The 25,000-nt window shown below is 38.9% G+C and overlaps 2 protein-coding genes across 2 annotated transcripts in view; both read right to left on the bottom strand.

Moving 5' to 3' along the window:
* LOC307265548 (protein NLRC3-like) overlaps nucleotides 1-7,130 on the bottom strand; it is a gene marked incomplete at its 3' end in the record, with an annotated part of 13,567 nt that extends 6,437 nt beyond the window's left edge. Inside the window, exons 1-5 of the mRNA XM_080047305.1 lie at nucleotides 7,089-7,130; nucleotides 5,555-5,600; nucleotides 5,179-5,258; nucleotides 2,979-4,785; nucleotides 604-777 (exon numbers count right to left, since the gene is read on the bottom strand). Of these exons, the coding sequence (XP_079903431.1) occupies nucleotides 604-777; nucleotides 2,979-4,785; nucleotides 5,179-5,258; nucleotides 5,555-5,600; nucleotides 7,089-7,110 (2,129 nt within the window). The 5' untranslated portion in view covers nucleotides 7,111-7,130. The remainder of the gene's footprint in view (nucleotides 1-603; nucleotides 778-2,978; nucleotides 4,786-5,178; nucleotides 5,259-5,554; nucleotides 5,601-7,088) is intronic.
* A 193-nt stretch (nucleotides 7,131-7,323) lies between these two features.
* Nucleotides 7,324-25,000, bottom strand: part of LOC307265539 (uncharacterized protein) — a gene marked incomplete at both ends in the record, with an annotated part of 108,652 nt that continues 90,975 nt past the window's right edge. The window contains 4 exons of the mRNA XM_080047294.1: nucleotides 7,324-7,345; nucleotides 7,754-7,873; nucleotides 9,007-9,126; nucleotides 9,234-9,332. Coding sequence (XP_079903420.1) covers nucleotides 7,324-7,345; nucleotides 7,754-7,873; nucleotides 9,007-9,126; nucleotides 9,234-9,332 — 361 coding nt within the window. The remainder of the gene's footprint in view (nucleotides 7,346-7,753; nucleotides 7,874-9,006; nucleotides 9,127-9,233; nucleotides 9,333-25,000) is intronic.

Below are 25,000 nucleotides of genomic sequence, written 5' to 3'. Positions count from 1 at the left end.
TTACAGGAAAATGTTAAAAGCAGAGGTCCACATTTGTTCCAGTCTTAAAACAACATGCCATATGTACATTAAAAGAGTTATTGGTGGCAGTAAGCATTTCTCCTGTCCCTACTGAGTAATAGAAAAATAAGCACCAAATTCCCTCTTTGAGTTTTCTCCACTGCAGCTGGACAAGGAAACACTGTCTAACACTAAATACTTGATATGTTTAAGCTCTCTCTCTCTCTCTCTCTCTCTCTCTCTCTCTCTCTCTCTCTCTCTCTCTCTCTCTCTCTCTCTCTGAACAGACTCAAACTCTCTGCAGCCCGTTTCGATCTTTTATCATTCATATCCCTCACACACTCTACAGCCTCACCAGTACTGACACCATCACCACTGACTGATGGACCACAATGTGAGTCTGTAAAAGCTGAAAACTGTCATCTCTATACTTTTCTTTACTTACAATTGTTCAGCCATTTTGAAAAAATAATATTTCTGAACCAGATGACATTTCTTCAGATTTGTGCTCAAGCAAATCCTGAACATCTATGAACCAAAACTTTAAAACGTCGGTCAACTGAATAAACACAAAACACTATAGTCTACAGTCAGTGAACTGACCTCAGTGTCTCCAGTCGGCAGTTTGGACTCTCCAGTCCGGCACAGAGAAGTTTCACTGCTGAATCCTTCAGCTTGTTCCAGCTCAGGTCCAGCTCTATCAGATGGGAGGGGTTGGACTTCAGAGCTGAGGCCACAACTTCACAGTGAGTCTCTGAGAATCCACAGTCAGAAAATCTGTAATAACATATTTATTACAACATGTTATAATGAAAGAAAACCGCTGATGACAGAACAGTTTGACATTTCCTGATTTGAGAAACGTTTGCACTTCACATCAAAGGTTCAGCTCGTCTTATCTCAGTGTTTGACATGAAACAATAGTTCTCATCACTCTCTCACCTGCAGATATTCAATCTTTGTTTTGCTTTAATCTTGCAGATGAAGGATTTATTTTAATTCATCTACCTGCCAGGGACTACAGGTGAAAATTAGCACTGCATGGCTAAATCTGGCACATTTACATGTTGAACTTTGGTGCTCATGTTTATCAATGTGCGCTGTGCCTTCTAAATAAAGAAATCTAAAAAAAAATTTAGTTACAATGCTGCTCTAATGTCCACAATCTGTCAGTGTGATCTGGTCCCTTAAAGTCATCATGAGGCCACCTCGATCAGAAAACATTTTCACAACTCAATGATTTCTTAGATCGCTACCTGCTGCTGTCAAGTTCACGTAAATGGGAATATTCAGTGACGCTCAGAGCTGTTGTCAAAACAGAGGTATGCTACCAAGCATCACACATTGAGGTGGCTAACTCCAGACACTAGAAATGTTATGTATTTATTTGACCACCACTTTCCAAGATAGTATACTAAATATACTAAAAGCATTTCTAGTATATATGCAAAGTATACTGACCTTGAATTTTTAGTGCATTACATAGAACAAAACAAATATTAAAAAATATATTGCCAGTACCTTTTAACATACTTTTACTGCATTGAAAAAAGTATTTCATTGTGTTAGAAATATGGAGAAAGTGTATTTAGTATATTTTCTTAAAGTATATTTAGTTTAACAATTAAACATTTTAATGCAATATGCTAGAAGTTGTGTTAATCGAAACACCTTAAATTGTACTAAATATATTGGAAGTTGCACTAAAGGCATAAATACATTAAAAACATATTTTCTGTATTTATTTGGATATTATCACTTACCAAAATAGTACACTAGTGTTTAAATATACTTAAAGCATTTAAAATAAACTTATTCAAAGTAACTGATATTGAATTTGTAGTACATTAACATACTTGTACAACACAAATATTTAAAAAATATACAGCCAGTGCATTTTATTATATTTATTGTGACACATGGAAATGAAAAACCTTTCAAAGCAAAGCTTCTGACACTCTATGTTCCACATACGATATGCCTACAGGTAGCACTGATAGTCAACTTCAATATTTACATGTATAACAACTGACCTGATGAAACACACCAGGGGCTGGTACTCTGCCACACAGGCTTGTACAGTAGGCACTAGGCATGATGGGAGCATCACTTCATCCACCTCTCTTCTTACCCTGATGCTCCCATCACTCTGGAACAGGGTCAATCTGGTCTCATCAGACCACACAACCTTTTTTCATTGCTCCAGAGTCTATTCTGTATGCTCCCTGGCAAATTGAAGCATTTCATCCTTTTAAGCCCCACTGATAAGTGGTGTTCTTAAGGCTACATATCTGCATAGTCCATATCCCTTATGTTCTCTGTGCATTGTGCATGTGGAAATGCTCTTAATTTCACTATTAAAGACAGCCCGGAGTTCTACTGTCGATATTTAAAATTTTGATGCAACCAATTATTTGTATTTATTTTAATTGATCACCCATTATGATCATTAAAGATTTTTTCAGAACACATTTCTTCCTCAAAAATGACGGTTCGCACTTATCTATCCAGATCCAGGTTTTAATAATGCGTTGGACAGTTCCTAACAAGATTTTAGTCGTTTCATCTTCTCCTGAGTAGTTGTTTTGTTTTATACAGGCCAATAATTTCACCTCTCTGAAACAGAGTTACATCTTTTCGAAACCAGAGCATATGTCTTCTGACATGGTTCTTAAAGAAATAAGAAGCTATTCGCTGCATCAGTTAGGGTTAAATAAGTTGTTGCCACCGCGAAGTCCCTTACATCCGTGCATACAGTAGTGTATTTATTAAAAGTACACTTGGTGTAATGCAATATTATATATTTTCTGCACTCAGCATCTGAAACAGCTCAATAGGTGACAAAATACAACCAACAATTTCTGTACTAAACAAGTGAAACACTATTTTATGAATAAGAAGAATAAAAGCTTTTGTTATGTGTATATGTATAGAGCTAATCCACACTTTTTAATAATATTCATCACATCTGGACTTACTGAGCCTTTCTGCAGTTCCTCACAGCTGGAATCAGTCTCCATCTTCCCTTCTCTGATGTGTAGTACTTCTGCAGGTCCAACTCATCCAGAACCTCCTCTGACATCTGCAGCATGTAGGCCAGAGCCGAGCAGTGGATCTCAGAGAGGAACTTCTCTGATCTGTTCTCTGACTTCAGGAACTCTTGGATCTCCTGATGAACTGAGAGGTCGTTCATCTCCGTCAGACAGTGGAAGATGTTGATGCTTCTGTCAGGAGAGATCTTATCACTGTTCATCTCCTTCAGGTTGTTGATGACTCTCTGGATGATTTCTGGACTGTTGTCTGTTTGACCCAGCAGGCCTCCTAAGAGTCTCTGGTTGGACTCCAGAGAGAGGCCATGAAGGAAGCGGACAAACAGGTCCAGGTGGCCGTTTTTGCTTTCAAGAGATTTCTCCATGACTCTCCTCAGGAAGACATCCAGGGATTTATTATTGTTGTGCCAGTTCTCTCCCAGGAAACCCTTCAGCACCTCTGTGTTATTGTTGGTGTAACAGTGGTACATGTAGACTGCAGCCAGAAACTCCTGAATGCTCAGATGAACAAAGCAGTAGACTGTTTTCTCAAAGATCACACTCATTTCCCTTTTGAAGATCTCGGTACAAACTCCAGAGTACACAGAGGCATCTGTGACATCCAGACCACACTGCTCCAGGTCTTCTTGGTAGAACATGACGTTTCCTTTCTGCAGTTGCTCAAACGCCAGCCTCCCCAGCTTCAGAAGTAGTTTCCTGTCTGCCTCTGTCAGCTCAGGACTCGTCTTATGTCCCTCTTCATACTTCTCTTTCTTCCTCCTTGTCTGAACCAGAATGAAGTGTGAGAACATGCCAGTCAGGGTCTTGGGCAGCTCTCCTCTCTGGTCTGAAGTCAACATGTGCACTAGAACTAGAGCAGTGATCCAGCAGAAGACTGGGATTAGACACATGATGTGGAGGCTTCTGGATGTCTTGATGTGTGAGATGATGCTGCTGGACAGTTCTTCATCACTGACTCTCTTCTTGAAGTATTCCTCCTTCTGTGGGTCAGTGAAGCCTCGTACTTCTGTCACCCTGTCAACACATTTAGGAGGGATCTGATTGGCTGCTGCAGGTCGGGAAGTTATCCAGATGAGAGCAGAGGGAAGCAGATTCCCCTGGATGAGGTTCGTTAACAGCACGTTGACTGATGACTCCTGTGTGACATCAGACACAACCTCTTTGTTGTTGAAATCTAGTGGAAGTCTGTTTTCATCCAGGCCGTCAAAGATAAACAAAACTTTACAGACAGCGAGCTCCTCTGCTGTGACCTTCTGTAATGTTGGATGGAAATCATAGAGCAGCCTGAGAAGACTGTACTGCTTATTTTTGATCAAGTTCAGCTCCCTGAACAAAAGCGGAATCAGCAGACTGACATCTTGGTTTTCTAAGCCCTCTGCCCAGTCCAGAGTGAACTTCTGCACTGAGAAGGTTTTTCCAATTCCAGCGACGCCATTCGTCAGAGCGACTCTGATGTCTTTGATGGGCCCCTGTTGATTGGGTAAGGCTTTAAAGATGTCGTGGCACTTGATTGGAGTGTCATGGAGGGTCTTCTTCTTGGAAGCGTTCTCAAGCTGCCTGACCTCATGTTGGGTATTAACCTCTTCACTCTGTCCCTCTGTGATGTAGAGCTCAGTGTAGATCCTGTTGAGGAGAGTTCCACTTCCTGCTTTATCCGTTCCTTCAGTCACACGTTCACATCTCTTCTTCAGACTGATCTTATGTTCATCTAAAACCTTCTGCAGACCATCACTCACTAAAGAAGAGACAAAACAAAGACAATGTGACAGAAGGATGATTATGTGCATTGCCAATATGAAATTATCCGAACTATGGAAATGAACAATATGTTGACTCAACAACCGATGTTTGAAAGATTTTGAAAATCAGATGGTTTCCCACTTATTTATTGCCAGTTTTCTTATTGGTTTTAAATTCCAACCATTAACATGCTAAATTCTGACTATTTATTTATTCATTATGTCGATTGGGCCAAAAACCTTGAGTCTACTACTAGATACAGACGAGGATGCTTTGACTAACGACACTGCTTTTGCCTCTCTGCATAAGACCTTAAATGGCTGCCTCCTCCATGTTGGATTCAAACCATATTATTTCAGACATGATGACATCAGCTGGTAGATCTTACTTTGTACAGTGCTGGTCTGAGTGGCTCTCTGCAGTCCAGGTCTGGTTCTGGATCTTTGTTTACACTCGGGATTCATCTTCCTATAAAGACATTTCTTGATTAATACATTATTTGTTGATTCAACAAATATCAAGATTTGTCCACAGATAATCTCAGAGAACAGTCAAAGTGTTTTTGCTTTTCGTTTGGAATTTAACATTCAGTCTGAAGGTAAAATTATTGCTCCATTATTTCCACTCTCCCACTTTCATTAACACTGAGTTTTCTAAAGGTTTATATGATAGCATTTTATCAATCCCCGTCTTATTTTTTGTTGCTATTATTAAGAGTTTTAGTAAATATTCAGGTAATGCTCTGTTAGTATCAGTTCACTTACTGTGTGTCTGAGGGTCCAGGTGCATTACTGAAGTTTAGAGGACGATCTTTGGACCAGTCACTCTTCATAGACAGACAGCTAGGGGATGTAGATCTCTGTCCCTGGTACTGAACCCTGCAAACACAAACAGGTTTTTATTTATATCACTTGAGTCCTTGATAAAGTCTCAGAGGACAGAGTCATTCAGGAAGCTCTAAATACACTAACTGCTGCTCTTAGATTAGATTACAGTTTTTTTTCATCTAACCCTCTGACCTTCAGCACAGGAGGATGGAGGTAAACTTTGTGAATAAGTAATTTGTAGTTGTAGAAAATAGTCACAAGTGTGTTTGTAGTCACAGAGAAAAATGCTTTTGGAGTTGCAAACTTGTAGATTTTCCTCCCCTCTCCCACAAACACAAAACTACAGTAACGCCTTCTCAGATACTTAATTACAGGTGCCAAAACCAATATTGTGAATCACCCATTCTGAAAATCATCAACATTTTGTTATGGTGGCGGGTTGCAGGCAGGCAGGAAACACAGGGAAACACACCACAACAAGACATGGAACAGACAGACCATGACACATGTTTTGCAGTGAATATGGTGCAAAACACATGACAACACCAGTATCAAATAATGTGAAGAATTTATTTAGTTTATACCTTCATACAGAGCAGATAAACACACCACCACACATTCTAGTGAGGCAGAAGTGATCATTGAGAGGGATTGTTTTCGTGTGACTTTAATTTATTTTTTAATTAAAATGTTGCATAGTCAGCCTTTAATATCAGAGACCTAAATGTCGTATACAATAATGTTATAAAATATGTAATGGAATACACTTGTACATAAAACTATAATTTAGTTTCCCTCTTATTTCTTCATTGACTGCTGTTTTTATAGAAAGTGTATTTTATTGTTCTTATAAACTGCCTGTCATTGTGTTATCATGAATTGTATGATGCCAATAAAACCGAACCTTGAACCAGAATTTGTAACAATAAAAGAACACAGAGATAACTAGGAGAGATATCAGCCGGTGCTCTTGAAATTGGAAAGTCAGAAGCTCTCACTCCAGACCCACACAGAGCCAAGGATAGTTCTAACAGCCTGGTTTTGACCCACACTAGGTTCTTCATCAGTGCTAAGCCTTTTATTCACAGTATACCACTGCTATGAATTTTGCTTTGTGATTATTTTTGCATATGTCATCTATCTATGACACCACGCGATTGGCTGACATGGCCCTGCCTCTGTCAGTTATATAATGAATCACATCTGCTCATTCTGCTTCAACGAAGACCATGATGTGTGTTGAAACCGGTCGACCTTTGTATGTTTTAAACTTGACATGCCCTAACCATTAAAGGCTTTTTAACTATCCTTGGCTCTGTGCGAGATTTCCTGCGAGCCTCAGTAATTAATTTATTTTATTTTACAAAAGAACAGTGTTGTAAAAAAGATTATCAGACAACATTAACTGAATCCTCATTATCTTACCTTGTGTCTGAGGGTCCAGGTTCATTACTGAAGTCTGGTTGAATACCTTTGGACCAATCACTCTTCATAGACAGACAGCTGGAGACTCCAGACTCTGATCTCTGTCCCTGGTCCTGAACCCTGCAAACACAAACATGTTCTGATTTATTTCACATGAATCCTTGATGAAGAACAGTGGACAAAGTCGTTCAGGATTCAGGAAGCTCTGGTAGTCAGCCCTTTTTGTCAAAATGTATATTATTTAGTTTATTGTATTGGCTTGTATTCATCCACCTCTCCTCCTACCCTGATGCACCCATTACTCTGGAACAGGGTCAATCTAGTCTCATCAGACCACACAACATTTTCAGAGTCCAATCTGTATGCTCCCTGGTAAATTGAAGCATTTATTCCTGATAAGTGGTTTTCTAAAGGCTGTGAATCTGCATAGTCCATTTCCTTTTGTGTTCTTTTTGCATTGTGCATGTGGAAATTCTCTTACTTTCACTATTAAACAATAGTTACTTATGTATCAGTTTGGGTTATATAACTTGTTGCCAACTGAACATATTAATCACTGCAGTTTTTGACCGATGGATGGCTCTTTCTTATTTGTTTAATAAAATCCAGGTGGTGACGAGTTTGCCTGGAGAGCCTCTGTGCTTTCTTTTTTACATAAAAGATGTTGTAATGTAGATTATCAGAAAACATTAAACTGAAAACATATCTTACCTTGTGTCTGAGGGTCCAGGTTCATTACTGAAGTCTGGTTGAATACCTTTGGACCAATCACTCTTCATAGACAGACAGCTGGGGGATGGAGACTCTGATCTCTTTCTCTGGCCCTGAACCCTGCAAACACAAACAGGTTTTTATTAATAACTAGTGCTGTCAAACGATTAAAATATTTAATCGCGATTAATCGCATCAATGTCATAGTTAACTCGCGATTAATCGCGATTAATCACGATTAATCGCATTTTTTTTTCAAATATTTATGCTCTTATCACACCCATTCTAATTATGATAATAAAGAAGAAATACACTGAATTACAATGATGTCTACACCATTGTAATTCAGTGTAGCCTATTTCTTCTACAATATCACAACTTGCAATTCAGTGCAAATAACAATAGGCTATATAACCTCCCTCCCCACCACCCCTAGAACAGCATTCACAAACATATTGGAACTTATTTTTTTATTTAAAAACCAAACCATAAAACAACATAGGGTATATAAACAAATAAGTATTAAAGCTAAATTAAACTGGTTGTTGTAGGCCTAAATGTTTTGGGAGTCTTTCATCCACGGCTTATTTCAGACTGTGTGTGGAGTGGGCACACTATGCCTGCGTGCAGGTGGTTGCCATGGTGCTGCTGCAGCCGAGGCTTCGTAGCGAAAATTAAAGTGAAAATGAATGACTGGCGGCTGCCACTAACATTCATGGAGGTTTTGGTGGGGGCGCAGAGTTATAAGTAGGACTTTTGCAAATGACAGGCTTTCTTTACTGTTCTTTTCCGCATAGTCTCAGACTCACAACACGGAAGAAGCTACTAGTAAAGGTCGCGCAGCAGGAAGTGCTAGGTTCCGGTTTCTGCTTCAAAATAAAAGTCCGAATTGACTTGACGTTTCGCCGTTTTGTCAGTTAAATGGTTTTATTGTGAAATTACGCTGTAGGACATGTTCCGTTTGAATTGACAGTAACTTACCTTCGAGCAATATGAATAGTTTGTAGTGTTAGTTGTTCAAACATTACTAGTTGACACAACAGCATGTGAAACAACAATCACAACATTTCCTAGGCCATGACGAGCTTTAATCGCGCGATAAAAAAATTGACGTCGTTAAAATGGGTTTGAGTTAACGCCGTTAATATCGCGTTAAACTGACAGCACTATTAATAACACATGAATCCTGGATAAATAACAGTGTTGTAATGTAGATGATCAGATAACATTAAACTGAATCCTAATTCACTTACCTTGAGCCGGAGGGTCCAGGTTCATTACTGAAGTCTGGTTGGATACCTTTGGACAGGTCACTCTTCATAGACAGACAGCTGGAGCCTCCAGACTCTGATCTCTTTCCCTGGTACTGAACTCTGCAAACACAAAGATGTTTTTATTTACATCACATGAATCCTTGATGAAGAACAGTGTTGTGATGAAGATGATCAGAAAACATTAAACCGAATCGTTGTCATCTTACTTTGAGCCTGAGTGTCCAGGTTCATTACTGACGTCTGGACGGCTGGAGACTGCAGACTCCGATCTGTCCTTTTCCTCCGAGTCATTCATCTTCTCAGGTCTGAGAGGTAAACCAGTAACACTGGGGACACACATACACAGTGTGATAGTCAGGAATATATATATCCTAAGTTTGATTTGAAAAAAAACATCCATCTTCTAGCAAACATAATAACAATCTGTTTAAAATCCAACTGACATACTTAAAGGTGTAGTCAGCGATTCTAGAGAACGCTTTTTGTCAAAATCACTTTTTGTCCAATCAGTGAATTTCTCCTAATGATCTGCTACTATTGCTGTCTACAATACCCCTTTGTTTACATATCCATTTACAGAGGCTAGGCTATGTCTTAACTAAAGACTTTTTTCTATTCACTGATTTTGATCAAAAGAATTGCTGACTCCACCTTTAAGACGGACTAAGCTGGTGTGTCACATCTTATGTAGTTGTGATGGTATTTTTCGAACATTCAGTATAAGAGACAAAACCCTTTTATCACTAAAACATAAAACATTTCAAACATCAAACACTGGCTAACGATAAGACAGTCTTCACTCTTCAAGTCCAAACTCAGTGAATCTAGAAGAAATGCTGTGGAGGGAATGGTCAACTTGATGAGATTAATTCACACACATTTTTAAATGTGGAACAGACAGAGTTATACAAGCAGTAGCCTGGCTGGCTAACATCCAGATAATCCACCATCTTAGAATCTACTGACTGACTCATAGAAAACGCAGCCATTACGCGCCCTTCTACTTTAACGACTGTTGACAGCGCACAATTCTCCCACTCTGCATTCAAATCTACTTCAGAAAGTGGATTTTGCATGACATTATAAACTTTAAACGCTTCCAACAGCAGTGTTTCCCCTACATTCATTCTTTCTGCTGAATGTTGTGCCTTATGTAAGTCTGACTGATGAGGCAGGTGATAAGGAGGAGGTCAGGTAACTTAGATAAAGCCAAGAGAAAACTATGGGAGGGCACAGCTAGTTAGTTGTCTATTAATAATAAAAATGGATTGGATTTATACAGCGCTTTCATTCGCACACAAAGCGCTTTACAGGGTTCCAGGTTCCGTTCACTCACACACATACCGGTAGTGTAAAATAACATTAATGTGTTGGAAGGCGGTCAAAAAAGACGTTTGTTTTACTACTTTCATACAGTTATAGGTGTATCGTTAAGTCTTTACGATAGCCTCACTTCTATCCCGGGGGGGTCAATTGCAAATGCTCAAAATATCCTTGCGCCCCCAAATGCCCCGATGATATGTCTCAATCCTAGGGGAAACACTGAACAGAGATACACTTTTTAAAGTCATTTCGTTCTAGAATTACTTACAGCTGAAAACGTGAGCAGGCTTTTAATTAAAGAGTTCTTCAGTTTTCTGGCTGTTGACGTGCACTGACAAATTAGTTAACCCCCAAAAAACTGGTAATTTCCTTTAACTAGTTGTTCAAAGATGTAGTGTAACAGATACCTTAGGCCTACAGTCGACACCAGACCCTCTGACGGTGAAATAAAATAATAAAAAATTGAATACTTACTCAGCGTCATCAATGTTCCTCAACAACTTCAATGGTCTGAATGAATCTCTCCAATCCAAGTTAGAAGACAAAACACTTTAAAAACGTCCCGGACAAAAGTGTCTCGTGTCTGCAAACGAAGCAGCAGATTCAGAAGTGAATTCCCGTAAACGGAGAGGAGGGCAGTGGCTCTGTGCAGGTGATATCCAGGTAAATGTTCAACAGACAAAACAATAAAACTGAGAGTGTTGTTCACTCAGTGCAGAGTCCATTTAGAATCAGCACAGCAGAAAGATAAGAACAGGCTGAGTGTTGATCCAACATTATTATTAATTTACTGTTAAAGAAGCTACTGTAGGGAGCAGAGAAGTCAAAAGTGAACCAAAAGGATTGACATTTAAATGGGTCAATCTCTTTGACCCAGAAAAATAATTTTAAATGTTTTCTCCAGTGAATGCATTAAACCTGCAGTGTTTAGAATTTTGGGTTTTATTTCCTAGCAGATTTTGTAGAAAGTAATTATAATATCCATAAGTACATTTAATTTAGTGCATAATAGCTGAAGTTTTTTTTTTAAATATTTTTTTCCCCCCTTAGAAAGGGTCTCATATATGTCCATATTTCTGCATATTTTGGACCAAGGCCTAGTGCCGCCATCTTGAAAGTGTCATAGTTGGAATGTCATCAGGTGCATTGTTTAAAATGCAGAATTGTTCTTGTCCTTGAAGGCCACTGTAGCTTCTGTTATCATTCGAAAGGGTTGGGGTTACCCAGGGAGCGTTGCATTCTAGAACTTTGTAGAACTTTCTTGATGATGTCATATTACACACTGCACCTTTAACACTTACAGAAACTAAACTTAGTTATCTTGCTAAAAGTAGTTAGCTGATAGCTAGCCTAGCTGACAGCTAACTAAACCTAATATCTCAGTCAGAGTAGTAAACTAACAGCTAACTAAAGCAGTTCTTTCTGAATGTAGTTTGTTGTATCTCACAGGTGTAAAGAAGTTTTGACATACAGCTATTTATAAGCAGCTATTTTCTCTCGTTGTGGCTTTCGCTACAAAACAGTCAAGTTCACTGAAAATAAGCTAACAGGTCCCTGAGATATAAATATTATATATTTATCTATAATCTAATTAATTTAGTGTCTGAAAAACAGACATACAACAGTTTGTTTTTAACAACTGAAAATGTAGTTTTCAAAGTAGCTTATATCAAATAACAGTAAAGTGTTAGTGAAATACACTAATTACACTGACATCGTGGAGCTTCTGTGTTCATTATGTTGTTCCTCTTCTGCCAGTAAGCTTATTGGAGAATCTCAGCTGAACCCGGCCTCCCTACACTAGACGGGTACAGCGGATAACCCAGTCCATTTTAAATGACCGTTTGCATCCTTTGCACAATGAGTTTCAGCTACTCCCCTCTGGAAGAAGGTTTTTAGTTCCAAGGTCTAAAACCAAGCGTTTTAAAAACAGCTTTGTTCCAGCTGCAATCACGCTGATTGCACAACATTAATTTTGTTTGTGTTATTTATTTATTTGTTGATTTTTTAGATCAATTTATCGGGTTTTATTATATCTGAATTATGTTGGTCAGTTTTAAGTGTCCAAATTTGGATTAGCACTGGAGCACTTTAATTGTTTTACCTACTGTATGTAACTGTCCCATTTGTGTTTGTGTGTATGTGATGTCCTAACTGTGTGACGGAAGCTCACTTTTAAACTGCAACACAAGTTTACCTACAGGTACGAATAAAGTAACCTGAACCTGCTACGAAGGCGAGATGGCGACCACTCAGGCTGAGAAGTGTCCGTCATTCGTTCCACTACCAACTTTTTCACCGTTTTGAGTTTCACCATCTACTGTAATATATCTAGATAGAAGTAGCCTACTAGATCAAAGTCACATCACAATCACAATGTTCATTATTTTAATAAGAGTATTTAGCTAATAGATGAAGCTAACTGGTAACATAACCTGTGTGATGCAATAGCAACTAAAGGCAACCCACGTCCAACCTGATTCTATCACCGCAAACAGAGTGGGAGCTGCTGCACGAGACAACCATAACGTTAGCCCTAAAACTACACTGTGTGGTGCTTGTCTGGGCTTTGGCTATATTGTTCTGCTGGATCGATTGATATTGAATATAAGGTGACTAGTGGCAGTGTTCTAATAGGCTAATATAGAATATCATTCACTCACCAAAGCTGAGGACTCATTTGAAAAGAAAGGCAGCGCGGCGGTCCTTCCTCCGGGAAAACATTGCAATAACTTTGGTAAATCCTTCCCGCTCAGAACAAAAATAGTCCCCGTGATTCATTATGGTAGACTAGGCTAAAACTTCACAACTGAAATAAAAGTTTAGCTAGTTAGCTATTAGGTGAAGCAGCGTAGATCAACTGCTCGGATTGTTTTTCTTTTCTCCTGGTCACGTCACACATTTTGCGCGGCAACTTGTTGCTAGGCAGATTTCATGGGACAAAAGCATTTCTGCCTCGATGCAAAAAACGTTCACTACGCTGTGTCCATGGTAACGGTGGGAGGGTTTTTAAGTTTGGTCCTTTTCTGGGATCTCGATATCTTTGCTCGATATGTTTTAATTTAAATTTCTTGATTTTAATTTAAAATTGTATTTAGTATTTATTCGTTTTTTTCTGGGTTAACAGTTAAATAAATATAAACATATGCAGCTCTCGAAATAATTAAGAGACCAGTCTGGATGTTTCTTAAATCTTCATCTCTACATTACTTCATGGAAATGCTCTTAATGACAATAGTTTTATTGTGAATTTGATAGAAATGTTGTCAGTAGTTTATATTATAAAACCAAAATGTTCTATTCAAACATATGCCTATAAATAGTAAAACGAGAGACACTGAATATTTGGAGTGGTCTCTTCATTTTTTTTGTTGCTAGCCTATATCTGAAACACTACAATTAAGGCAAGAAGGCCTGAACTTGATTATTACGTTGAAGTATTTTAGTTATCTCCATGTGTCAGAGGTTTAAGCCCTTCTTGTATGCCTGTGTGCTATCTGTCTGTCTGTGTGCTGTCTGTCTGTCTGTCTGCTGTGTTGTGTGGGTGAGTCTCAGTTCATTGTTGATGCAGCAGCACCACCTTCTGTCCAAACCAACAAACTACAAGCTGAAGTCAGAGCTGCTGAGAGGAGGAAGAGGAGGACGCTCACACTCAACATGCTTTAGTTTAAAGATGGAGTCAGTGATTCTGGAGAACGCTTGTTGTCTAAATCACTTTTTATCTAAATCAGTGAATATCTCCTCATGATCCACTACCTGTCTGTACTGAGTGTGGGGGCAGTGTTAATACACACCATAGGCTCTGTAAACTGGCATGTTGCTAGCTACAGTGGGCCCCTTTTGTTTACAAACCCTTTATTTACATTCCAGTTTACAGAGCCTAGGTTGTGTATTGTCACCAGTTCATGTTTCAATGCACACACAGTACGGACAGGTAGGGGATCTTCAGGAGATATTCATTGAACATGTTAATTAAAAGATCCCTAAAACATGTCTAACGTTATGTAAAATTGTTTCTGAATTACTATTGTTTAAAATCTTGCTTGTTTCCCTTTGCCTTGGAAGTGTGTGTTTAATAATGGTTAGCGTTTGAATTGCAAATATAACACATGGCTTAACAGAAATGCCTAAATAAACAAGTTATGTATATCGGGTGAAATATCATGGATAAGTAATTGGATAATGTTGTGGTAATAATGTGTGGGAACCCTGAATATAAGTGTGTGTTAAATTAATTAAAACAATTTGAGGAATTCTTCAGTTGAGGATCAGAAGGGCTGAGGCGCATACGTAACAAGGTGAGGGCTGCACCTGTCACAGAGACACCGTGACATCACCAATCATCATCTGCTTCGATTGAAATTTTAAGTGTGTGGATCTTATGTGTAGCTGCTCTCTCTCTGTCTCACTCGCGGTGACACTTTAGAATGAATTAATACACAACATTTATCATCCTTCATCTTTATAAAAATGGCAGATGTCCTGGCCCACACAAAATACACGTTCTGCCTTTGCCAAACTGGATTTAGTTGTGAAACATTTGCATTTATGAATATAAAACTTCACCAGTCAACTCACACTATTGAGAACAAGTGTCTATCGGCAACAAAATGGACCAACTTAATATCAGCTCTGAATATCATTCCAGAATTAATGGACTGAATAGCGACCAAAAAACTAAATTTTCCAGCTTCCAATTTCCTCCTCTGTTGTCTTTTTGAAATTCACCTCAGGAGCCTCATCTGAACTGAATTTTTGTAAAGTTGATCAAACTTAAATGACGATATCTTTAATGTGGATGGATAAATATGCCAATAACTCTTTTCAGATGATTTACTATCATGTAAACTAACTAACTCCCCCACACTACATAGTTAGAAGGATTTGCGTGTATGTGTGTGTGTGTGTCTGCGTGTGTGTGTGTCTGCGTCTGTGTGTGTGACCTCTCCGCACAGAAGTGACAGCAGTTATTTGTGTTTTTGGGTGGAGTGTCCCTTTAAAGAGTGCCATTTACAGACACCAGTGTTGTACAGCGGTAAACAGATCCTCACACTATTTACTGAAATAAACGAGTTCTCTGTTTTTTCACCCACGAGTCGCTTCATTCTTTGTTCTTGAATCGTTTAAAGGTGCAGTGTGTAGAATTTATTGGCATTTTGTATAACAGACTTGGTAGAAAAAGGAATATTAATTTTCATAAGTGTGTTTTATTTAGTGTAGGCCTATAATCTCTTGAAAATTATCTAAAATATATAAATGCTAGTTGTTTTTTTTACTAGCTGCTTGTCCTTGAAGGCCACCGTAGCCACCATATCATTTCAGAATGAATGGACTGAATCTCAATTGAGAAAAATGTCTAACAGCTTTCAATTTCTTTCTCTCAAGCTCGATAATTCACATCAAAATCTCAGACTCAAACATCATTTTTATTTGGAAGTCCCATTTAAGTTTGAAATTCTGGGGTGTTAGTGTTGCCGTACTATAAAGGAATTAAACAAATGATACACGTTAATTTAGCTATTGATTAACTACTCTGTATTACATTTAAAATACATATTGGAAAGAAAGAAAGAAAGAAAGAAAGAAAGAAAGAAAGAAAGAAAGAAAGAAAGAAAGAAAGAAGCTTTTCTCACCATAGCTCCATCTGCTGGATCTGGTGGGGCACTGCACCATTTGCCCATAATGTCAAAACACAACAAAACGCGCAAACAACTAAGGTATTAAAAGGCTTTCCTGTATAAGTGGGTTTTCAGATGGTTCCAAAGTTAAGGGGCAAAGACAGAGAAAGTCAAATCAAGGCAAGTTTATTTATATAGCACAATTCAGACACAAGGCCATTCAAAGTGCTTTACAGGGGCATGAAATACATCAAGATTAGACATTAGAAATTGCGTTTAAGGGATAGCAAAAACAAAAAAAATACATCAAAATTCAAGATTAGAAATTGCGTTTAAGACATAGTAAAAACAAAGAAAATACATCAAGATTCAAGATTAGACATTCAACATTTAGACAGAGATGTAGAATGGCTGCAATGAAGATTACACTGACTCACAATATAGTGTTTTTCTTTATAGCCTATTTAACTGAATCATTATTTCATGGTTTCAAACTAATTTAAAAATGTTGGGGAATCTGTATTCACAAAACCAAATAGAATTTATTTTGAGGTGATCTTTGAGTGGAATAGGGAATGGGGAGGTTGGAGATGTAACTAGGGGCGAGATTGTGCAGTGCTGTGTAAGTGACCAACTGGATTTAATTGACAGAGTGGTGAGATTAAATGTGTCAGAGAGGGGAACTATCATGCAGAGAACGACCCGGGCTGGATTCTGACCCGGGTCTGTTGTGAAGAGGACTGAGCCTAAATACTGTACACACTCTTATCACTTCACCATGCTGTAATCCAATTGATTCTGAAAAAAAAAATCTACAGGAGAAAACCCACGAATATACCGCGGACCCAGACTGACTACTGAAGGGAAATGAAAATTGAGTGGAAGTAGGTAGGCGGGCGGGGCCAGGCTAGCGACTTCAAGCCAATGGAGGGAAGCGAGCACGTCATGAGCTAATGTCTAATAGTTCTGAGTGATAGTCTTAGTTCTGAGTCCTGGCGTCTTGTATGGACTATCACACAGTGAACAGATGAGGGGAGAGAGACCAGCAGCTCCAGGAGTTTACCCAGGGTTTAATTTTCATTTCATTTAACATTTATTTATACTGGAGAGATCAATTGAGGGGTGTGTGTGTGTGTGTGTGTGTGTGAACCTCATTTACAATGATGTTGAGTCAAACAAATGCATAGCAAAAACAAAACAAACACAATAAACAATGCAAATACATCAATACACAACTGATAAAAAAAAAAAACGATTACAATTTTTAATCAGATTAATCACAGAATTCTGTGGATTAATCACGATTAATTTTACCATTCGAAATATGCCTGAAAAATTCGAATTTTCTCTGTATATTGTTGTATGAACGGAAAGATAAAGGACAGAAGGTGGATATGTACATTTAAAATTAGTATTTTTATTAATTAAAAATCCAAATGATGGTTTTAATACTGAAAATAAATTTAAATCAAACTAAAATATATAGGCCTACCTACCACACCATAATTCAATTGGTCTGTCTCTTTACTATGTCTTTGGGCAAATATAGGATAGGCTATAGAATGGCATTTATTTGGTGAATCTATAGGTTGTGCATTCTTGAATACAACTTGATTACAGTCCGCGGTGTGTGTGTGTGTGTGTGTGTGTGTGTGTGTGTACGCGTGGCCACGTCCTAGGGGACTGTTCATGTGTGCCAGGAAGCCAACGTTATGTTGATGTCTGATCACACACACCTCTGAAAACTGCAGACGTTTGTGTCCTCGCGGGCTCTGAACAGAGCGGACAATGTTTCTCCTCCTGTTGCTCCCGACATCAACTGCCACCCGCGGCAGTTGATTTTATAAACTATCTATGCCCCCGACACAGACGTGACCGTTAGCAGTTTAAAACACGGCATGGGCTAGCGTGCTGTGATGTTAAGCTGCGCGCAGCTACTGATCCTGGGTCAGCCACAACATTAAAGTGACTGTAGTACAGAGCCGGTGGGATGCACGGGGCGGATCATTCTGCACATGCGTTAATTGCGATAAAAAAATTAACGCGTTAATTCCAGAAATTAATCACCCTGCGTTAACGCGATAATTTTGACAGCCCTAGCACAATATCGCCTAAATAAATCAGATACAGAGAGAAGGTGTAGAAGGACAGAGCAGATCCACTGATGAGGTCCCATCCAGAGGAACAGGGAGGATGGTGGACTCTGTGTCTCACAGTTCACACACAAGCTGCTGCTTCAACCTCTGGACCATCAGCACACACACCTTGATGATCAGTCAGTCAGTCAGTCAGTCGGTCGGTCGGTCGGTCGGTCGGTCGGTCGGTCGGTCGGTCGGTCGGTCGGTCGGTCGGTCGGTCGGTCGGTCGGTCGGTCGGTCGGTCAGTCAGTCAGTCAGTCAGTCAGTCAGTCAGTCAGTCAGTCAGTCACACACACACACACACACACACACTCACTCACTCACTCACTCACTCACTCACTCACTCACTCACTCACTCACTCACTCACTCACTCACTCACTCACTCACTCACTCACTCACTCACTCACTCACTCACTCACTCACTCATTCCTGGAGAGAACCAGCTGTTGAGAGAAGAAGTCAGACAACAGAAGTCATGAATCAGAGTTTACAGAGACATCCAGTATAAAGAGCACCAGTGTCTCACTGACATTTGTACATTTCATCCACTTAGATTACAAATACGTCAATATAAAAACATCTGGACAGAACAGATGACAGAAGGATATAAATCAATAAATATACATCTCTCTCTCTCTCTCTCTCTCTCTCTCTCTCTCTCTCTCTCTCTCTATACTATATATATATATATAAATACAGTATAATGTTAAAGGTCCAACATGTTCATACACAGACTGAGCAGCTAAACATCAGCTGTGATTACTGGTCGACATGGTGACAAAACCTGATGATTGTTGTTTGTAATAAGAGCCAGTGATCAGACTGATCTCAGAGCTGTGACAGAGATGAACTGATCAATGGTTTAGTGTTGGAATGAGAGAACAAACCCTGGCTAACCCTAACCCTAACCTTTCTCCCTCTCTCTCTCCTGCACTGTAAGAAATTTCCCTGTAAAAAAACATTAATCAACTGGCAGCAGGGTTGCCATTTTCTTACTGTTAAATTAACATTATATGACTGTCACTAAAATTGACAGGATTATGCTGTTAATGAAGAAAACTGTATGAACCTGTTTTTTCAGTAAAAAACAGTAATCAACTGGCAGCAGGGTTGCCATTTTCTTACTGTTAAATTAACATTATTTGACTGTCACTAAAATTGACAGGATTATACTGTTAATGAAAAAAGGGATGAACCTGGACTAAATGTTTGTTATGTTTGCACCGTGAGCGAAGGGGATGTTATATTTCATTGGGCAGATGTGTTTCAACCCTATATAAGTTTACTATGTCCCCTATTTGTTCAAATGCTAAACACAGAGAGCAGCTTCTGTTTGTTACTTCAAGACACGTTTTACAATATATCAAGTTCAATAGAATGATTCATTTCTATTGTAAATTGTCTCCTGAGTTGAACTAGGGATCTTGTTTAAGAGTTCCACAAACCGTTTGTTATAACCAAAAATAACAGTTAATTCACCCAGAAATGTTTTATTTAAACAAAATGCATAGTGAGGTAATGGAATGCAACATCCCCTTTACTGAGGGTGCAAATAGCAACATAACAAACGTTTAGTCCAGTGCAAGTCATTGTGGGAAAGGGGGCGTCTCTACAATACACTTTGTTGTGCTTACTTGATTTATCTAAGGCAATCTGTTTCCTTCATTCTACTGAGTAAACACAACTCTTCAGTTAAGTAAGACTAACTTGGTTTAATTATGTTAACTGCAATTTCCATTTCCAAGTAGATATAACTCAACTTTAAGTAAACTTAACCAGAGGATATACATTAAACAACACTTATTAGTTAAGATGTGGATGGATGAGGATTAATGAAGAAAATTGTATGAGCTTCACATGTGCAGACAGCTCACGTCAAGTTGTCCCTTCCAAGTTTGATGGTAAATTAACAGGAAAGTTCAGTATTTTTGAAAAACATTACCGTTCCGTAACATAACAGCAAAGGACTGTAATTTAACAGACTGCCTTTTATTTTAACAGTTAAATGCTGTTTTTATAAATAACAGGTAAATACTGTTGAAATTCTGCTGTAAATTTACAGCAATTGTTTACAGTGTACAATTAAGGCAAGAAGGCCTGAACTTGATTATTACGTTGAAGTATTTTAGTTGTCTCCATGTGTCAGAGGTTTAAGCCCTTCTTGTATGCCTGTGTGCTGTCTGTCTGTCTGTCTGTCTGTGTGCTATCTGTCTGTCTGAAGGCTGTCTGTGTGCAGTGTTGTGTGGTTGAGTCTCAGTTCATTGTTGATGCAGCAGCACCACCTTCTGTCCAAATTAACAAACTACAAGCTGAAGTCAGAGCTGCTGAGAGGAGGAAGAGGAGGACGCTCACACTCAACATGCTTTAGTTTAAAGGTGTAGTCAGTGATTCTGGAGAACGCTTGTTGTCTAAATCCCATTTTGTCAAAATCAGTGAATATCTCCTCATGATCCACTACCTGTCTGTACTGTGTGTGGGCAGTGTTAATACACACCATATACTCTGTAAACTGGCATGTTGCTAGCTACAGTGGGCCCCTTTTGTTTAAAACCCGTTTATTTACATACCAGTTTACAGAGCCTAGGTTGTGTATTGTCACTAGTTGTTGTTTTTCCATTGCACACACAGTACAGACAGGTAGGGGATCTTCAGGAGATATTCATTGAACATGTTCATTAAAAAATCCCTAAAACATGTCTAACATTATGTAAAACTGTTGCTGAATTACTATTGTTTAAAATCTTGCTAGTTTCCCTTTGCCTTGGAAGTGCGTGTTAAATAATTTTTGGACTTTGAATTGCAAATATAACACATGGCTTAACAGAAATGCTTAAATAAGCAAGTTATGTATATCAGGTAAAATATCATGGATAAGTAATTGGATAATGTTGTGGTAATAATGTGTGGGAACCCTGAGTATAAGTGTGTGTTAAATTAATTAAAACAATTAAACAATTTTTGGCGTTTGAATTGCAAATATAACACATGGCTTAAACCTGCAGTGTGTAGAATTTTGGGTTTTATTTCCTAGCAGATTTTGTAGAAAGTAATTATAATATCCATAAGTACATTTAATTTAGTGCATAATAGCTGAAAAAAATGTTTTGAATATTTTTTTTCCCCTTAGAAAGGGTCTCATACATGTCCATATTTCTGCATATTTTGGACCAAGGCCTAGTGCCGCCATCTTGAAAGTGTCATAGTTGGAATGTCATCAGAGGCATTGTTTAAAATTTAGAATTGTTCTTGTCCTTGAAGGCCACTGTAGCTTCTGTTATTATTCAAAAGGGGTGGGGTTACCCAGGGAGCGTTACATTCTAGAACTTTGTAGAACTTTCTTGATGATGTCATATTACACACTGCACCTTTAAGAGAAATGCTTAAATAAACAAGTTATGTATATCGGGTGAAATATCATGGATAAGTAATTGGATAATGTTGTGGTAATAATGTGTGGGAACCCTGAATATAAGTGTGTGTTAAATTAATTAAAACTATTTGAGGAATTCTTCAGTTGATGATCAGAAGGGCTGAGGCGCATACGTAACAAGGTGAGGGCTGCACCTGTAGAATTTATTGGCATTTTGTGTAACAGACTTGGTAGAAAAAGGAATATTTATTTTCGCAAGTGTGTTTTATTTAGTGTAGGTCTATAATCTCTTGAAAATTATCTAAAATATATTAATGCTATTTTTATTTTTTTTTAGCTTTCAATTTCTTCCTCTCAAGCTCAATTCAATTCACATCAAAATGAGATCTCAGACTCAAAAATGATTTTGATTGGAAGTCCCATTTAAGCTTGAAATTCTGGGGTGTTAGTGTTGCCGTACTATAAAGGTATTAAAAAAATGATACACGTTAATTTAGCTATTGATTAACTACTCTGTATTACATTTAAAATAGATATTGGAAAGAAAGAAAGAAAGAAAGAAAGAAAGAAAGAAAGAAAGAAAGAAAGAAAGAAAGAAAGAAAGAAAGAAAGAAAGAAAGAAAGAAAGAAAGAAGTGTAACAAGCTTTTCTAACCACAGCGCCATCTGCTGGGGCACTGCACCATTTGCCCATAATGTCAAAACACAACAAAACACGCAAACAACTAAGGTAATAAAAGGCTTTCCTGTATAAGTGGGTTTTCAGATGGTTCCAAAGTTAAAGGGCAAAGACAGAGAAAGTCAAATCAAGGCAAGTTTATTTATATAGCACAATTCAGACACAAGGCCATTCAAAGTGCTTTACAGGGGCATGAAATACATCAAGATTAGACATTAGAAATTGCGTTTTAGACATAGCAAAAACAAAAAAAATACATCAAGATTCAAGATTAGACATTCAACATTTAGACAGAGATGTAGAATGGCTGCAATGAAGATTACACTGACTCACAATATAGTGTTTTTCTTTATAGCCTATTTAACTGAATCATTATTTCATGGTTTCAAACTAATTTAAAAATGTTGGGGAATCTGTATTCACAAAACCAAATAGAATTTATTTTGAGGTGATCTTTGAGTGGAATAGGGAATGGGGAGGTTGGAGATGTAACTAGGGGCGAGATCATACAGTGCTGTGTAAGTGACCAACCGGATTTAATTGACAGAGTGGTGAGATTAAATGTGTCAGAGAGGGGAAAAGACATGCAGAGAACGACCCGGGCTGGATTCTAACCCGGGTCTGCTGTGAAGAGGACTGAGCCTAAATATGGTACGCACTCTTATCACTACACCATGCTGTAGTCCAATTGATTCTGAAAAAAAAAATCTATAGGAGAAAACCCACAAATATACCACGGACCCAGACTGACTACTGAAGGGAAATGACAATTGAGCGGAAGTAGGTAGGCGGGCGGTGCCAGGCTAGTGACTTCAAGCCAATGGAGGGAAGCGAGCACATCATGAGCATGTCTAATTGTTCTGGCGTCTTGTGTCATTTTATTCCGATATATCACACAGGAGGGAGAGAGACCAGCAGCTCCAGGAGTTTACCCAGGGTTTAATTTTCATTTCATTTAACCTTTATTTACACTGGAGATCAATTGATGGGGATGGGTGTGTGTGTGTGTGTGTGTGTGTGTGTGTGTGTGTGTGTGTGTGTGTGTGTGTGTGTGTGTGTGTGTGAATTTACAATGATGTCGAGTTTAACAAATGCAAAGCAAAAACAACAATACAAACACAATATATACAATGCAGATACATCAAATACACAACTGATCAAGAGAAAAAAAACTATTGTAAAATTTAGATGGCTGGAATTAAAATAAAATGGGTGAAAGTACAATATAGCCTGAATAAAACAGTTACAGGGAGAAGGTGTAGAAGGACAGAGCAGATCCACTGATGAGGTCACATCCAGAGGAACAGGGAGGATGGTGGACTCTGTGTCTCACAGTTCACACACAAGCTGCTGCTTCAACCTCTGGACCATCAGGACACACACCTTGATGATCAGTCAGTCAGTCACTGAATGGCTGGCTGGCTCACTCACAGTCACACACACACACACACACAATCAGTCACGCACACACACACACACACACACACACACACACACACACACACACACACACACACACACACACACACACACACACACACAATCAGTCACGCACTCAGTCACTCACTCACTCACACTCACAGTCACACACACACACACACACACACACACACACACACGCACTCAGTCACTCACACAGACACGCACTCTCTCAGTCACTCAGTCACTCACACACACACACACACACGTACACACACACACACACACACACACACACACACACACTCACTCACTCACTCACACACACACACAGACACGCACTCTCTCAGTCACTCACACACACTCAGTCACTCAGTTAGTCACCTACTCACTCACACACACACACACACACACACACACACACACACACACACACACACACACACACACACACACACACACACACACACACACACACACACACACACACACACACACACACACACACACACACACACACACTCACTCACTCATTCCCGGAGACCCCCAGCTGTTGGGAGAAGAAGTCAGACAACAGAAGTCATGAATCAGAGTTTACAGAGACATCCAGTATAGAGAGCAGCAGTGTCTCACTGACATTTGTACATTTCATCCACTTAGATTACAAATACGTCAATATAAAAACATCTGGACAGAACAGATGACAGAAGGATATAAATCAATAAATATACATATCTCTCTCTCTCTCTCTCTCTCTCTCTCTCTCTCTCTCTCTCTCTCTCTCTCTCTCTCTCTCTCTCTATATATAAATACAGTATAATGTTAAAGGTCCAACATGTTCATACACAGACTGAGCAGCTAAACATCAGCTGTGATTACTGGTCGACATGGAGACAAAACCTGATGATTGATGTTTGTAATAAGAGCCAGTGATCAGACTGATCTCAGAGCTGTGACAGAGATGAACTGATCAATGGTTTAGTGTTGGAATGAGAGAACAAACCCTGGATAACCCTAACCCTAACGGCCTCCACACACATCCTACCTCTACTGCGCGTCTGCGTCTGACTTTTTGTCACCGACCGTGTAATCAACCTAGAGCGGACACACATCCAACCTGTGTGGCGCTGGAGACGCCCGTCAGAGGCACGTCTGCAGCGACGCTCCCCTTTACCTCAGGAGGCTCGCCTTTCTGAGAGCGTCTCTCTCGGGTCTCTCTGCTTTAACTGATAGAGAAATACTCTGCTGAGAGTCATATTGACTTCATACCGGCAGCTTCCACTGTAGTTTCACCATTTCCTGGTGTGTTCCTTTCAAAATAAAACTTCCAACAAGCGAAAATGTGTCAAAAAATAAATAAATAAATAAAAAGGATTACTGTCCAGACTCAATATAAACCATATGCATCATAAATGACAGGAAAGAA

Source organism: Ammodytes marinus (genome assembly GCF_949987685.1).
Source record: "Ammodytes marinus genome assembly, chromosome: 2".
NCBI lineage: Eukaryota > Metazoa > Chordata > Actinopteri > Uranoscopiformes > Ammodytidae > Ammodytes > Ammodytes marinus.
Note: the sequence above shows the minus strand (reverse complement) of the source record. Positions and strands in the feature narration are given on the sequence as shown.